At 40.1% G+C, this 14714-nt stretch overlaps 1 protein-coding gene across 1 annotated transcript; it reads left to right on the top strand.

The window, feature by feature from the left end:
* The first annotated feature begins 1043 nt into the window (after positions 1-1043).
* Positions 1044-12896, top strand: LOC121972755 (sialidase-like). Its single transcript, XM_042524394.1, has 7 exons — positions 1044-1298; positions 2011-2174; positions 9813-10008; positions 10702-10950; positions 11313-11395; positions 12459-12581; positions 12695-12896. Exons 1-7 carry the CDS (start codon positions 1044-1046, stop codon positions 12894-12896), a joined length of 1272 nt encoding a protein of 423 aa, XP_042380328.1.
* The last annotated feature ends 1818 nt before the right edge of the window (positions 12897-14714 follow it).

The raw sequence follows: 14714 nt of genomic DNA, 5'->3' as shown, positions 1-14714 counted from the left end.
AAAATAAAATTTATGAATAATGACTAACGTATTAATTACAAAAATACGTACTTTTTCTATAACGCCCCGACCCGGGCGGACTCCACTCGAACCGAATCGGACACGCCACTAGAATTGTCCATCGGGTTAACGACTAGCTCCACAGACCACCGAAAGTCCTTTCAGCGTGTTTTGTCCTTACTCGCATACACCCTGGGAATCTTCCTAAGAGGTCTCCCATCCTAATATTTCTCCAAGCCAAGCACGCTTAACTTTGGAGTTCTTAAATTTGGGCTTCCGAAAAAGAAGGTGCACCTTGATGATATGGATAGTAACATCTAACCTTTTAAGCCATACTTAACCAGAATCTTAGAACCGAGATATTACAATCACCCCCACTTAAAGACACACAATGTCCTCATTGTGTAACCACGAATCACACTACAGACAAATCCCAGAATCTCCCTCCCTAGGTGGTGCCCTGGGTGCTCCTACCACAGGCGCACTCACGGCCGCAAGGTCACTCTGATATCATCTGTAACGCTTAGGCCCAGGCGAGCAACACCCGAACCGAACCGGCCATGCCACTAGAATTGTCCATCAGGTTAACGACTAGCTCCACAGACCACCGAAAGTCCTTTTAGCGTGCTTTGTCCTCACTCGCATGCACCCTGGGAAACTTCCTAAGAGGTCACCCATTCTAAGATTTCTCCAAGCCAAGCACGCTTAACTTTGGAGTTCTTAAGTTTGGGCTTCCGAAAAGGAAGGTTCATCTTGGTGATATGGATAGTAACATCTAACATTTTAACCCATACTTAACCAGAATCTCAGAACCGGGGTATTACATTTTCATATCTCAAAAAAGATATTATTAAAAAAAAGGAAATACTTTGTAATTTGCATTATGTTTTTTCAATAAAATATTTCCGAATATAACCGCCATTGTAATTTGTCCCTCTCCACTAATGTAGTGTCCTGTCCCATTTGTCGTGGTCCATGTGCGCAACGCTTTCCCTCCACTATAAATCTCAAATCTCATTCGCTCGTGCCACAATGCTTAAACGATGAAGATCACTTTCATTCTCGTGCTTCTATTGGTCGTCTTGAATTCCGCCCAAGATGTTCCTAAGGCGTCGCCCTCCGATTCTGCCCAAGGTGTTCCCAAGGCATTGACCTCTGATTCCTCCCAAGGTGTTTCCAAGGCACCACCCTCCGATTTCACCCAGGGTGTTCCCAACACGCCGTCCTCCGATTCCGCCCAGGGTGATCCCTTGGCGCCACCCTACGATTTCTCCCAGGGTGGTCCCAAGCCGCTAAAGGTCATGCTAAATTTAGGGTCGGTTCGATATGCAATACTGAATTTTCCATACGATACCATATACCATATTAAAAAATTTGTAATAAAAAAATGTATGCCTCTACCGTTTTGAAAATTTGGTATATCGAATTTTCTATACCAAAGCTTCATTATACCGAAGTTTCGGTATAATATAAATTGCATACCGATTATAGCAAAAGTTCTGATATACCAAACATTTCAATATAACGAAATCACTTTGACACCAAGACACTTAACTAATTTAGAAGCCAAATAACACTCTTGTTCATAATAATAACAAAATATTAATAAATATATAACAAACAATAAGATTTGAAAAAACATAATCAATCATTAACACCACACTATACTAAAGTATTGATTACAAAATAAAGTTTATCAATAACAACTAATGTATTGAATAAACAAAATTAAGTGCTTTTTCATAGCAAAAAAAATTTTATTAAAAAAACAAATGGAAATGCTTTATAATTTGCATTGTGATTTATTCAGCAAAATATTCTCAGACTTAACCACTACTGTAATTTTGTCCCTCTCCACTAATGTAGTGTCTTGTCCCATTTGCCATGGACTATGTGTGTAGCGCTTTCCTTCCACTATAAATCTCAAATCTCACTCGCTATCACCACAACGCTTAAATAATGAAGATCACTTTTATTCTCGTGCTTATGTTCTTCTTGGATTCTGCCCAGGATGTCCCCAAGGCGCCACCCTCTAATTCCGCCCAGGGTGTTCCCACGGCACCGACCTCTGATTCCTCCCAATGTGTTCCCAAGACGCCACCCTCCGATTTCGCCCAGGGTGTTCCCAAGACGCAACCCTTCGATTCCACCCAAAGTGATCCCAAGGCACCGTCGTATGATTTCACCTAGGGTGGTCCCAAGTCGCTGAAGGCCATGCTATATTTAGGGGCTGGTTTGATGTACAATACTGAATTTTCCCTACGATGACGTTTACCATATCAAAATTTTGGCATAAAAAAATTTATACCTATGTTGTATTGAAAATTTAGTATACCAAAATTTTGTTATACCAAAACTTCAATATACCGAAGTTTCAATAAAGTATGATGATACCAAAAATTTTGGTATAATGAAATCACTTTGATACCAAACAACATAACCAATTTAGAAGCCAAATAATACTCGATTTAAAAAAAAACATAATCAATCATTAACAACACACTCTACGAAAGTATTGATTATAAAATAAAGTTTATCAACAACAACTAACATATTGATTACAAAAATAAGTACTTTTCCATATCCAAAAAAAAATTATTAAAAAAATCAAATGGAAATACTTTGAAATTTGTATTATGTTTTTTCAGTAAAATATTCTCGGACATAACCGCCATTGTAATTTTATACCTCCCCACTAATGTTGTGCCCTGTCCCATGTGCTGTGGTCCATGTGCACAACATTTTCCCTCCACTATAAATCTCAAATCTCACTCGCTCTCACCACAATGCTTAAATGATGGAGATCACTTTCGTTCTTGTGCTTCTGTTGGTTGTCTTAAATTCCGCTCAGGATATTCGCAAGGCGCTGCCCTCCGATTCTGCCTAGGCTATTCTCAAGGCATTGACCTCTGATTCCTCCCAAGGTGTTCCCAAGGTACCACCCTCCGATTCGGCCAAGGGTTTTCTAAAGACGCGGACCTCCAATTTGACCCAAGGTGATCCCAAGGTGCTGCCCTACGATTTCATTCATGGTGGTCCCAAGCCGCCGAAGGTCATGCTGTATTTAGGGTTGATTCAGTATGCTATACTAAATTTTTCATACGATACCGTATACCATATCGAAAATTTTGACATAAAAAAATTTATACATATACTATAGTGAAAATTTGGTATACCAAAATTTCATTATACCAAAACTTCAGCATACCAAAGTTTCGGTATAGAATAAATTGCATACCGATCTTACCAAAAATTTTGGTATAACAAAATCACTTTGACACCAAGAAACATAACCAATTCAGAAGCCAAATAATACTCTTGTTTATAATAATAACAAAGCATTAACAAATGTATAACAAACAATAATATTTTAAAAAACATAATCAATCATTAACAAAATACTTTACTAAAATATTGATTAAAAAAATAAAGTTTATCAACAAAAACTAACATATTGATTACAAAAATGAGTACTTTTTCATATCCAAAAAAAATTATTAAAAAAAACAAAAGAATATACTTTGTAATTTGCATTATGTTTAATTCAATAAAATATTCCCGGACATAACCACCATTGTAATTTTGTCCCTCTCCACATATGTAGTGTCCTGTCCCATTTGCCATGTTCCATGTACACAGCGCTTTCCCTCCACTATAAATCTCAAATCTCACCCGCTCTCGCCGCAACGCTTAAATGATGAAGATCACTTTTGTTCTCGTGCTTCTGTTGGTCGTCTCGAATTCTGCCCAAGATGTTCCCACGGTGTTGTTGTTGTTAGGAGAGTACTAAACAGTAGTAAATTGCACCAAAATAGCAAGCATGCAATAAACAGGTAAATAAAAGAGTAAGATTTAGAAATTGGTATCTTCCGGTTGAAGCGTCGGCGTGCCGGCTGTCTTTAGAGAATTTATTGCCGCCCACGGTGCAAAGGCTCTCCGGCAAAATCCTCCCAAGATCCGACAACCACTCGCGTAGTCCGTAGGTGCACTCCAAGACGAACGGCGCACTCGGACTCAACCTCAGATCGCGGAACCAAGCCTCAGAATAAGGGAAAACTCGGAAAAGAAGAAGAAGGTAGTGCACGCACTAGAGAGGGAAGAAGGAGAAAGCAGAATGCTTTAGAATTTATACACTCTGAAGCAGTGCACGCACACCAGGAACCAAAGCGTGCGTCGGTTCGAAGTGCGGCACTTCCGCTTCCTCACGCGCGGGACAGAACCAAAGCGTGTGTCGTTTCCTCACGCGCGGGAGTTAACCAAGCCTTGCCAGCGAACCAAAGACTGGCAAAAACAAACCAGGTCGCCTGCAAGCGTGAGGCCCACGAGCTGGGGATTTGCACCCCCCCCCGTTTATGGATTTCCGGCTCGAACCCCCCGAAACCACTCGATTTGGGCTCGGCCCGCGCATGCGTGTAAGTCCCCTTAACTTTGCTAAGCAAGCATGGAAAGGCTCCATATATAAGGCCTTCCAACCTTCTTAGCTTAGCAATGTGGGACTAAATGCATACACATATGCATTACCAAAACACAAAAGGAATAGTTTGAATTAAAACTCAACAAGCCCCCACTAATTCAAATTATTTTGGTCGAAAACAAAGATATGTTCTGAGGCTTAGTTGCAATGAGCTTTTAGTGAAAATACCTTCTGGTTTGAATTTTCACCTAAGTACACCAATCTTATTCACATAAGTTTGAAGAGAACTCAGTCTTGATCTTAAACCTTTTATATGTGAAAATCAATTGGTAACAACTCATCACGGGCGACGGTTGAATCCTTCTGGGTTGGTGCATTACGGTCATGCCACCGATCTTGTTTCATGTGTGCTAAGGAGAGTTGTCTAGACCTCCCACACTGCGGCCCCATAGTTATACTTACATAGGTGAGTTCTCCAAGGATGTACTGTGAGCATCCTGTCATTAAGACCTTGAACTCATTAAGAGCTCCTAAGCTCATCCTTACTAGCAGTCAAGCATCTATCCAGGGAAGAGACTATGAGATTACATCTCAATCAATTTGATGCTTACGGTTCACCCTTATAACTTGTTTATACCACATTGAACCTACTTCTTGGGATCTCCAATCAGATAGGTTGGGTTGCCATTATAGATGAAACCAGGATAGGCCTCAGTCCCATTCCCTTACTGGATATCTTGATTTTCTCATAATCAAGTCCTTTACTGAGTGGATCAGCAATATTGTCCTTTGAACTTACAAAGTCCAATGACACCACTCCAAGAGACACTAACTCATGAATATACTTTAATCTTAGTCGTACATGTCTCTTCTGTTTCTGGTTATACTTAGAGCTTCTAATCTGAGCTATTGTTGTTTGATTATCACAGTGTACTAAAATAGAAGGTATTGGCTTCATCATCAAGGGAATTTCAGAAAGAAGACCCTTAAGCCAATCAGCTTCAGTTACTGTGGTATCCAAAGCACACAATTCTGCCTCAGATGTAGAACGGGTTATAATCGTTTGTTTAACAGACCTCCAAGCAACTACACCGCCTCCAAGTGTAAAGACATAACCAGTAACGCCTTTACACTCAACAGTGTCAGCTATCCAACTAGCATCACTATATCCCTCCAGGACTGCAGGGAATCTCCCATACCACAAGCCCAAGGATATAATGCCTTTTAGGTATTTGAGTACTCTGTCTAATGCATCCCAATGCGTTCTGTCTGGACAGTTGGTTAACCTGCTCAATTTCGTTATAGCAAAAGAAATATCAGGTCTAGAATAATTTTCTAAATACATTAGACTACCTATTATTTGTGAGTATCTTAATTGAGACACTGCCACACTACTCTTATTCTTGTGGAGAGTTTTTGAAGGATCATAGGGTGTGACGACATATTTAACTTGGCTATAGTCATATTTCTCTAATACTCTCTCAACATAGAGTGACTGAGAAATTGCTATTCCATCAGTTGAACGAGTCAACTTCAGCCCTAAAATCATGTCAGCACAACCCATATCCTTCATATCAAACTTACCACTTAAGAGGGTCTTAGTCTCATCAATAATAGAAAGGTTAGAACCAAAAAGTAGAATATCATCTACATATAAACATAAGATAATATAATTATCACCTTTCATTTTAGCATACACACATTTATCAGACTCATTCATTTCAAAGTCAAACGATAGCATAGCACTATCAAATTTTTCGTGCCACTGCTTTGGGGCTTGCTTCAAACCATAAAAATATTTGACTAGCCTACAGACTTTATTCTCATTTCCAAAGACTACATGTCCCTTATGTTGATCCATATATATCTCTTTTTCAAGATCTCCATTAAGGAATGCCGTTTTGACATCCATTTGATGGACCTCAAGATGATATATGGATGTCAATGCTATTAACACTCGGATTGTAGTAATTTTGGTAACAGGAGAATAAGTGTCAAAATAGGCAATCCCTTCTTTCTGTTTGAATCCCTTAGCAACTAGGCAGGCTTTGAATTTATCTACTGACCCATCAGATTTTAGTTTTCTCTTAAACACTCATTTACATCCTATAGTGGTACACCCAGGAGGTAAATCTACCAACTCCCAAGTGCCATTAGAGATAATAGAGTCCATTTCACTTTTAATGGCCTCTTTCCAGTGCTTAGCTTTAGGAGAAGCCATAGCATCTCTATATGTCACAGGGTCACCTTCTATATTATAGGTGATAAAATCCTAGCCTAAATCCGTAGACACACGTTGCCTCTTACTCCTTCTCAGTTCTGTATACTCACTAGATTCATCTAGTCTAGAGTGACTTGAGGAAGGTGTACCTTCTACGGATAATGGGGCCTCTACGGAAGTAGGCATATCTCTAGTAGGAATACCAGATATAGACTGAGGTGTTCTCGTCTTCATAGGAAGTATATCCTCAAAAAATGTAGCATCACGAAGTTCTACAATAGTATTTACATCTATTCCAGAAATTTCAGATTTAATAATCAGAAACCTATATGTAATACTATTTAGGGCATAACCTAAGAAGATACCATTTACGGTCTTTGGACCAAGTTTTTTCCTTCTATGTTCAGGTACTAGTACCTTTGCAAGGCACCCCCACACTTTAAGGTATTTCAAACTTGTGCTCCGGCCTTTCCAAATCTCATATAGGCTTTTATCTCTTGACCTCATGGGGACTCTATTTAACACATGACATGTAGTGTATAGAGCCTCCCCCCACATGAAGTTGGGTAACCCAGAACTGTCTAACATGGAATTAATCACATCTTCAAGGGTTCGATTTTTTCGTTCTGCTATACCGATGGATTGAGGACTATATGGAGCAGTTACCTCGTGAATTATACCTGCATCTTGACAAAATTTTTGAAACGGGTTCGAGGTAAACTCTCCACCCCTATCAGACCTTAACCTCTTAATAGATTTATTTGTTTGATTCTCAGCTTCAGATTTAAAAATCATAAATTTATCTAAAGCTTCATCCTTAGTTTTCAGCAAATAAACATAACAATAACGAGAGTGATCATCAATGAAGGTAATGAAATATCGTTTATGGTCTCTCGTTATTACACCGTTAAACTCACAACAGTCAGTATGAATCAATTCTAAAACATCAGAATTTCTATCAACTGATTTGAAAGGTTTACGGGGTTGTTTATATTGCACACAAACTTCACATTTTTTTCTTATTTTTTATAGCATGCTTAGGAATCATGTCTAGATTCATCATTTTTTTTACGGTATTAAAATTGACATGTCCTAATCTGTCATGTCATATATCATAAGACTCAATGTTATATGAACAACCAATATCAGTAGATTTATTTAAGGTAACATTTTCTATATTGAGTTTAAATAAACCTTCATTAAGGTAACCTTTTCTAATAAAGGTTCCTAAATGTAATATTACAACTTTATTACATTTAAAGTTCAACTCATAACTATCGCAGACTAATTTTGACCCGCTAATCAAATTCTGACGGACCGCTGGAACATGATGCACCTCATGCAGTGACAGGACTTTTCCAGAGGTGAACCTCAGGTCAACTTGTCCTATCCCAAACACCCTGGCTGCAGAATGGTTCCCCATGGTCATAGAAGTTTCTTCAATTACCTATTGCTGGTGTCGTCACTAGCAGTCACAACATTTGCTTGTGCCTTTGTGTTGGACATATTGCTCTGGTTTTTCTTCTTAGGGCAGAATTTGGCATAATGTCCAATTTGTCCACATGCCCAGCACGGCTTGGTTCCATTTTTCTTTTGAATCTTTGGTTTGGGTTCCATCTTGTTCTTCATTTTCTGATTTTTGAATTTTTCCTTATCAAATGAGATGACTACATTTGCCTTTGGAATAAAATCCATAGGCATTCTTTTATCATCATCTTTATGTTGCTTCTGATGTTCTTCTTCGATATTTAAGGCAATCATCAAATCTTCTAGAGAGATTTTAGCTCTCCTAGATTTAAGAGTCATGCCAAAATCTTCCCAACTCGAAGGTAATTTTTCGATGATAGACAAGACCTGAAATTTTTTAGGTAATGGCATATCTCCTTCAGCAAGACCATGAATTTGAACTTAGAATTCATGTGTCTGCTCAACCACAGATTTACCTTCAACCATTTTGAAGTTTAGAAATTTTGCCATAGTATACTTTTCTAAATCAGAATCTTCGGAGTTGTATTTTTTATCCAAAGATTTCCACAGCTCTTTAGCCGAAGATATTGAGCAGTATACATCAAATAGTGCGTCTGAGAGGGCAGACAGGATCCTCCCATGGCAGAGATAATCCCTTTACTTAAACCTCTGTAAGGCAGCACTATAGGCAGGTTCCTCTTCATCAGGTGAAGGAGGATCTGTTTCTATAACGGAGAATAACCCTAGTGTAGTAAGCCAAAATTTCATCCGTTGTTGCCAACGTCTGAAGTTTTGCCCGAAAAATTTCTCGGGTCTGGCGCTAGCCTCATCAGACCCCGTTACCCCATTACCCTATCATTCATCATGTCTATTGATGCTTATATTAAATTCTCTAAAATTGTCATTGTTAGGAGAGTACTAAACAGTAGTAAATTGCATCAAAATAGCAAGCATGCAATAAACATGTAAATAAAAGAGTAATATTCAGAAATTGGTATCTTCTGGTTGAAGCGTCAGCGTGTCGACTGTCTTTAGAGAATTTATTATCGCCCACAGTGCAGAGGCTCTCCGGCAAAGTCCTCCCAAGATCCGACAATCACTCGCGTTGTCCGTAGGTGCACTCTAAGATGAACGGCGCACTCGGACTTAACCTCATATCGCGGAACCAAGCCTCAGAATAAGGGAAAACTCGGAAAAGAAGAAGAAGGCGGTGCACGCACTAGAGAGGGAAGAAGGAGAAAGCAGAATGCTTTAGAGTGTGTTTAACCAGGAACAGAGGCAGTGTGTTTATACACTCTAAAGCAGTGCACGCACACCAGGAACCAAAGCGTGCGTCAGTTTGAAGTGCGGCGCTTCCGCTTCCTCACGCGCGGGACAGAACCAAAGTGTGCGACGTTTCCTCACGCGCGGGACCTGACCAAGCCTTGCCAGCGAACCAAAGACTGGCAAAAACTAACTAGGTCGCCTGCAAGCGTGAGGCCCACGAGCTGGGGATTTGCACCCCCCTACGCACGATGATCGCGTGTGTCGCGCCCGGTTTATGGATTTCCGGCTCGAAACCACCTGATTTGGGCTCGACCCGCGCATGCGTGTAGGTCCCCTTAACTTATAAGGCCTTCCAACTTTCTTAGCTTAGCAATGTGGGACTAAATGCATACACATAAGCATTACCAAAACACAAAAGGAATAGTTTGAATTAAAACTCAACAGGTGTCACCCTCCAATTCCGCCTAGGGTGTTCCCAAGTCACCGACCTCTGATTCCTCCCAACTCCCAAGGTGTTTCCAAGGTGCCGCCCTCCGATTTTGCCCAGGGTGCTCCGAAGACGCGGACCTCTGATTTCGCCCAAGGTGATCCCAAGGCGTCGCCCTACGATTCAGCCCAGGGTGGTCCCAAGCCGCAAAAGGTCATGTTGTATTTAGGGCTTGTTCCTTAAGTTATATTAACTTTTTTATATGATACCATATACCATATTAAAAATTTTGTTATAAAAAAATTTATGCCTGTACTGTATTGAAAATTTGGTATACCGAATTTTCATTATACCAAAACTTAAGTATATCGAAGTTTCGGTATAGTATAAACTGCATACCGATAGTATCAAAAGTTTTTATATACCAAAAATTTTGGTATAATGAAATCACTTTAACACCAAGAAACTTAACCAATTCAAAAGCTAAACAATACTCCTGTTCATAATAATAACAAAGCATTAACAAATGTATAACAAACAATAAGATTTGAAAAAACATAATCAATCAGTAACAACAAACTTTACTAAAGTATTGATTACAAAGTAAAGATTATCAACAACGACTAACGTATTGATTACAAAAATAAGTACTTTTTCATATCGAAAAAATATTTTTTAAAAAAAAATAAAAAAATACTTTGTAATTTGTATTATGTTTTTTCAATAAAATATTTTTAAACAAAATCACCATTGTGATTTTACCCCTCCCTACTAATGTTGTGCCATGTCCCATTTGTCGTGGTCCATGTGTGTCGCTCTTTCCCTCTACTATAAATCTAAAATCTCACTCACTTTCGCCATAATACTTAAACAATGAAGATCACTTTCGTTCTCGTGCTTCTTTAGTTGGTCGTCTCGAATTCCTCTCAGGATGTTCCCAAGGTGCCGCCCTCTAATTCCGCTCAAGGTGTTCCCAAGACACCGACCTCTGATTCCTCCCAAGGTGTTCCCAAGGCGCTACCCTCCATTTCTGCCCAGGCTGTTCCCATGATGTGGACCACTGATTCCGCCCAAGGTGATCCCAAGGCGCTGCCTTCCGATTCTACCAGCGTGGTCCTAAGGCGTCGAAGGCCAAGCGTGTTTAGGGATGGTTCGGTATGGTATACCGAATTTTCATACGATATAGTATACTATATCGAAAATTTTGGTATAAAAAAATTTATTCCTATACCATATCAAAAATTTGGTATAACAAAACTTTTGTACACTAAAGTTTCGGTATAATATAAATTGTATACGTATCGTACCTAAAATTTGGGTATAATGAAATCACTTTGAGATCAAGAAATATAACCAATTCAGAAGCCACGCAATACTCCTAATAATAATAATAATAATAATAATAATAATTAAGTATTAATAAATGTACAACAAATATTATGATTTGAAAAAAATATAATCAATCATTAACAACATACTTTACTAAAGTATTGTTTACAAAATAATGTTTAACCTAGGGTGATCCCAAGGTACCGCTCTCTGATTCCACCCAGGGTGGTCCCAAGCCAGCGAAGGTTGAACTATGTTTAGGGCTGCTTCGGTATGGTATACAAAATTTTTCATCTGATATTATATATCGTACAAAAATTACGGTATAGAAAAATTTATACCGATACCATACAAAAAATTTTAGATACCGAAACTTGATTACACCAAAACTTTATTATATCGAAGTTTCGATATAGTATAAATTGAATATTGATCATACCGAAAATTTTAGTATACCAAAATCACTTTAACACCAAGAAATATAACCAATTCAGAAGCCACAGAATACCTTGTTCATAATAACAAAGCATTAACAAATATATAACAAATAATAAAATTTTAAAAAACATAATCAATCCTTAACAACATACTTTACTAAAGTATTTATTACAAAATAAAGTTTATCAACAAAGGTTAACATCTTGATTACAAAAATAAGTACTTTTTCATATCTGAAAAAATTGTAACAACCCGACCCCTTAGCCCCTTACGCGGCAAAACTGGCGGCCCATTTGGCGGTCCCTTGGGCGGCCCAACTGGCGGCCCCTTGGCGGTCCCTTGGGCGGCCCAAGGGGCCAAGGGGTCGAGTCGTTACAATAAAAAGGCGTCTTTTTATTGTAACGACCCGGTCCCTTGGCCCCTTGGGCGGACACACTAGCGGCCCAATCTGGCGGCCCAACCTTGGTCCTTGGGAGGTCACAATGACGGCCCAACTAACGACCCCTTATGTCATCATCCGACGAGCCTCGGCCGTGCAGTTACTCACAAGGACTTCCCACCCCTGGCCAGTGGTATCAGGATTCATAAACTCTATTACTTATCCTGGATGTCTAGAGTTCGAATCCTGGGGAAGGCAAAAATCCACTGGCCAGGGGTGGGAAGTCCTTGTGAGTAACGGCACGGTAGAGGGTCGTCAGATGATGACATAAGGGGTCGCCAGTTGGGTCGCCATTGTGGCCGCCCAAGGGACCATCAGGGGCCTCCAGTTGGGCCGCTAGTGTGGCCGCCCAAGGGGCCGAGGGGCCGTAACATTATAAAAATGGTATAATCGGTATGCAATTTACATTATACCGAAACTTTAGTATAACGAATTTTTGGTATGATATACGATATAGTATGAAAAATATAGTAGATAAAAGGGATGCAGTCTCTGATCTCTCGTTACTGAGGAGGAGGAGGAGGAGGAGGAGGAGGAGGAGGTGGAGGTGGAATCGGAATTGTTGGAATCAGAATGATAGGTTTGCAACATATTTTTAGCCCTAGTTGCAACATAGACCATGCTTCGGCGGGTTCGGCTTCGGCTTCGCACCACCTTGGGTGGGAAGATTTAAATCAGCTTGGCTGGAATCAGAGGGCGGCTTTGGATTCGGCTTCACACCACCCTAGCTAGGCGGATTGTGATCAGCTTGGCCAGAATCAGAGGGCAGCTTCAGCTTCGCACCACCCTAGGTGGGCGGATTGAGATCGCCATAGCCGGAATCAGAGGGCGGCTTCAGCTTCGCACCACCCTGGGTGGGCAGATTGAGATTACCATGGCTGAAATCAAAGACTGATGTCTAATCACCCTGGGCGGAATCGGTTGGCACCACAGCCAACGAGACTGTCAGAAGCATGAGAAAGAGAGTAGTATTCATCAGAAGAACGAGAAGGAAAGTGGTTTTCATTGAAACGTCGTGGCGAGTGAGAGCGAGCGAGATTTGAAATTTATAGAGGAGGGGAAATCGCTGTGCACATGGACATTAGGCACGGTCATTAACGAGGAGGGACAAGATGATTACATTCGGAACTGAAAATTACTAAAGCCGGCAGCTTTGATTTGACTGGAACCGACGATGACAAATCCGGCTGATGTGGAGAATGGAAGTTTGTGAATGTGAGAATCTGGAGTCTCAATTGGGCACAAAGTAGGAGGGATTCTTGTTGTGAGTGGGGGTGTCGGTTCTCATTCATGGTGGTAGTGGGGGGTTTAGCATATGGTAAGTGGAATAATATTAGGCACGACATTAATGAGGAGGGACAGGGCAGTTACGTTCGACACTGAAAATTACTAAAGCCGACAGTTGTGATTCAATTGGAACCGACATTACCATACAAAAAATTTGGGATACCAAAACTTTGTTATACCGAAACTTCATTATACCGAAGTTTTGGTATAGTATAAATTGAATACCAATCATACCGAAAATTTATGTATACCAAAAATTTTAGTATACCGAAATCAATTTAACACAAAGAAATATAACCAATTTAGAAGTCACACAATAACCTATTCATAATAATAAAGTATTAATAAATGTATAACAAATAATAAGATTTTTTAAAAACATAATCAATCCTTAACAATATACTTTACTAAAGTATTTATTACAAAATAAAGTTTATCAACAAAAGTTAACATCTTGATTACAAAAATAAGTACTTTTTCATATCTAAAAAATGGTATAATTGGTATGCAATTTACATTATACCGAAACTTTAGAATAACAAATTTTTGGTATGGTATACGATATAGTATGAAAAATATAATAGATAAAAGGGATGCAATCTCTGATCTCTCGTTACTTTGGAGGAGGAGGTGGTGGTGGTGGAATCGGAACTGTTGGAATCGGAACGACAGGTTTGCAGTATATTTTCAGCCCTAGTTTGCAACATAGACCATGTTTCGGCGGGTTCGGCTTCGCACCACCTTGGGTCGGACGATTTAAATCAGCTTGGCTGGAATCAGAGGGCAGCTTCGGATTCAGCTTCACACCACCCTAGCTAGGCGAATTGTGATCAGCTTGGCCGAAATCAGAGGGCAGCTTCGGCTTCGCACCACCCTAGGTGGGCGAATTGAGATCACCATAGCCGGAATCAAAGGGTGGCTTCGGCTTCGCACCACCCTGGGTGGGCGGATTGAGATTACCATGGCCGGAATTTGAGGCCGATGTTTAATCACCCTGGGCGGAATCGGTCGGCGCCACAACCAACGAGATTGTCAGAAGCATGAGAAAGAGAGTAGTATTCATCAGAAGAACGAGAAGGAAAGTGGTTTTCATTGAAACGTCGTGGCGAGGGAGAGAGAGCGAGATTTGAAATTTATAAAGGAGGGGAAATCGTTGCGCACATGGACATTAGGCACGGGCATTAACGAGGAGGGACAAGATGATTACGTTCAGGACTGAAAAATACTAAAGTCGGCAGTTGTGATTTGACTGGAATTGACAATGACAAATCCGGCTGATGTGGAGAATGGAAGTTTGTGAATGTGAGAATCTGGACTCTCAATTGGGCACAAGGTAGGAGGGATTCTTGTTGCGAGTGGGGGTGTCGGGTCCCATTCACGGTGGTAGTTGGGGGTTTAGTAGATGGTAAGTGGAACAACATTAGGC

Source organism: Zingiber officinale, chromosome 4A, assembly GCF_018446385.1.
Source record: "Zingiber officinale cultivar Zhangliang chromosome 4A, Zo_v1.1, whole genome shotgun sequence".
NCBI classification, from domain to species: domain Eukaryota; kingdom Viridiplantae; phylum Streptophyta; class Magnoliopsida; order Zingiberales; family Zingiberaceae; genus Zingiber; species Zingiber officinale.
Note: the sequence above shows the minus strand (reverse complement) of the source record. Positions and strands in the feature narration are given on the sequence as shown.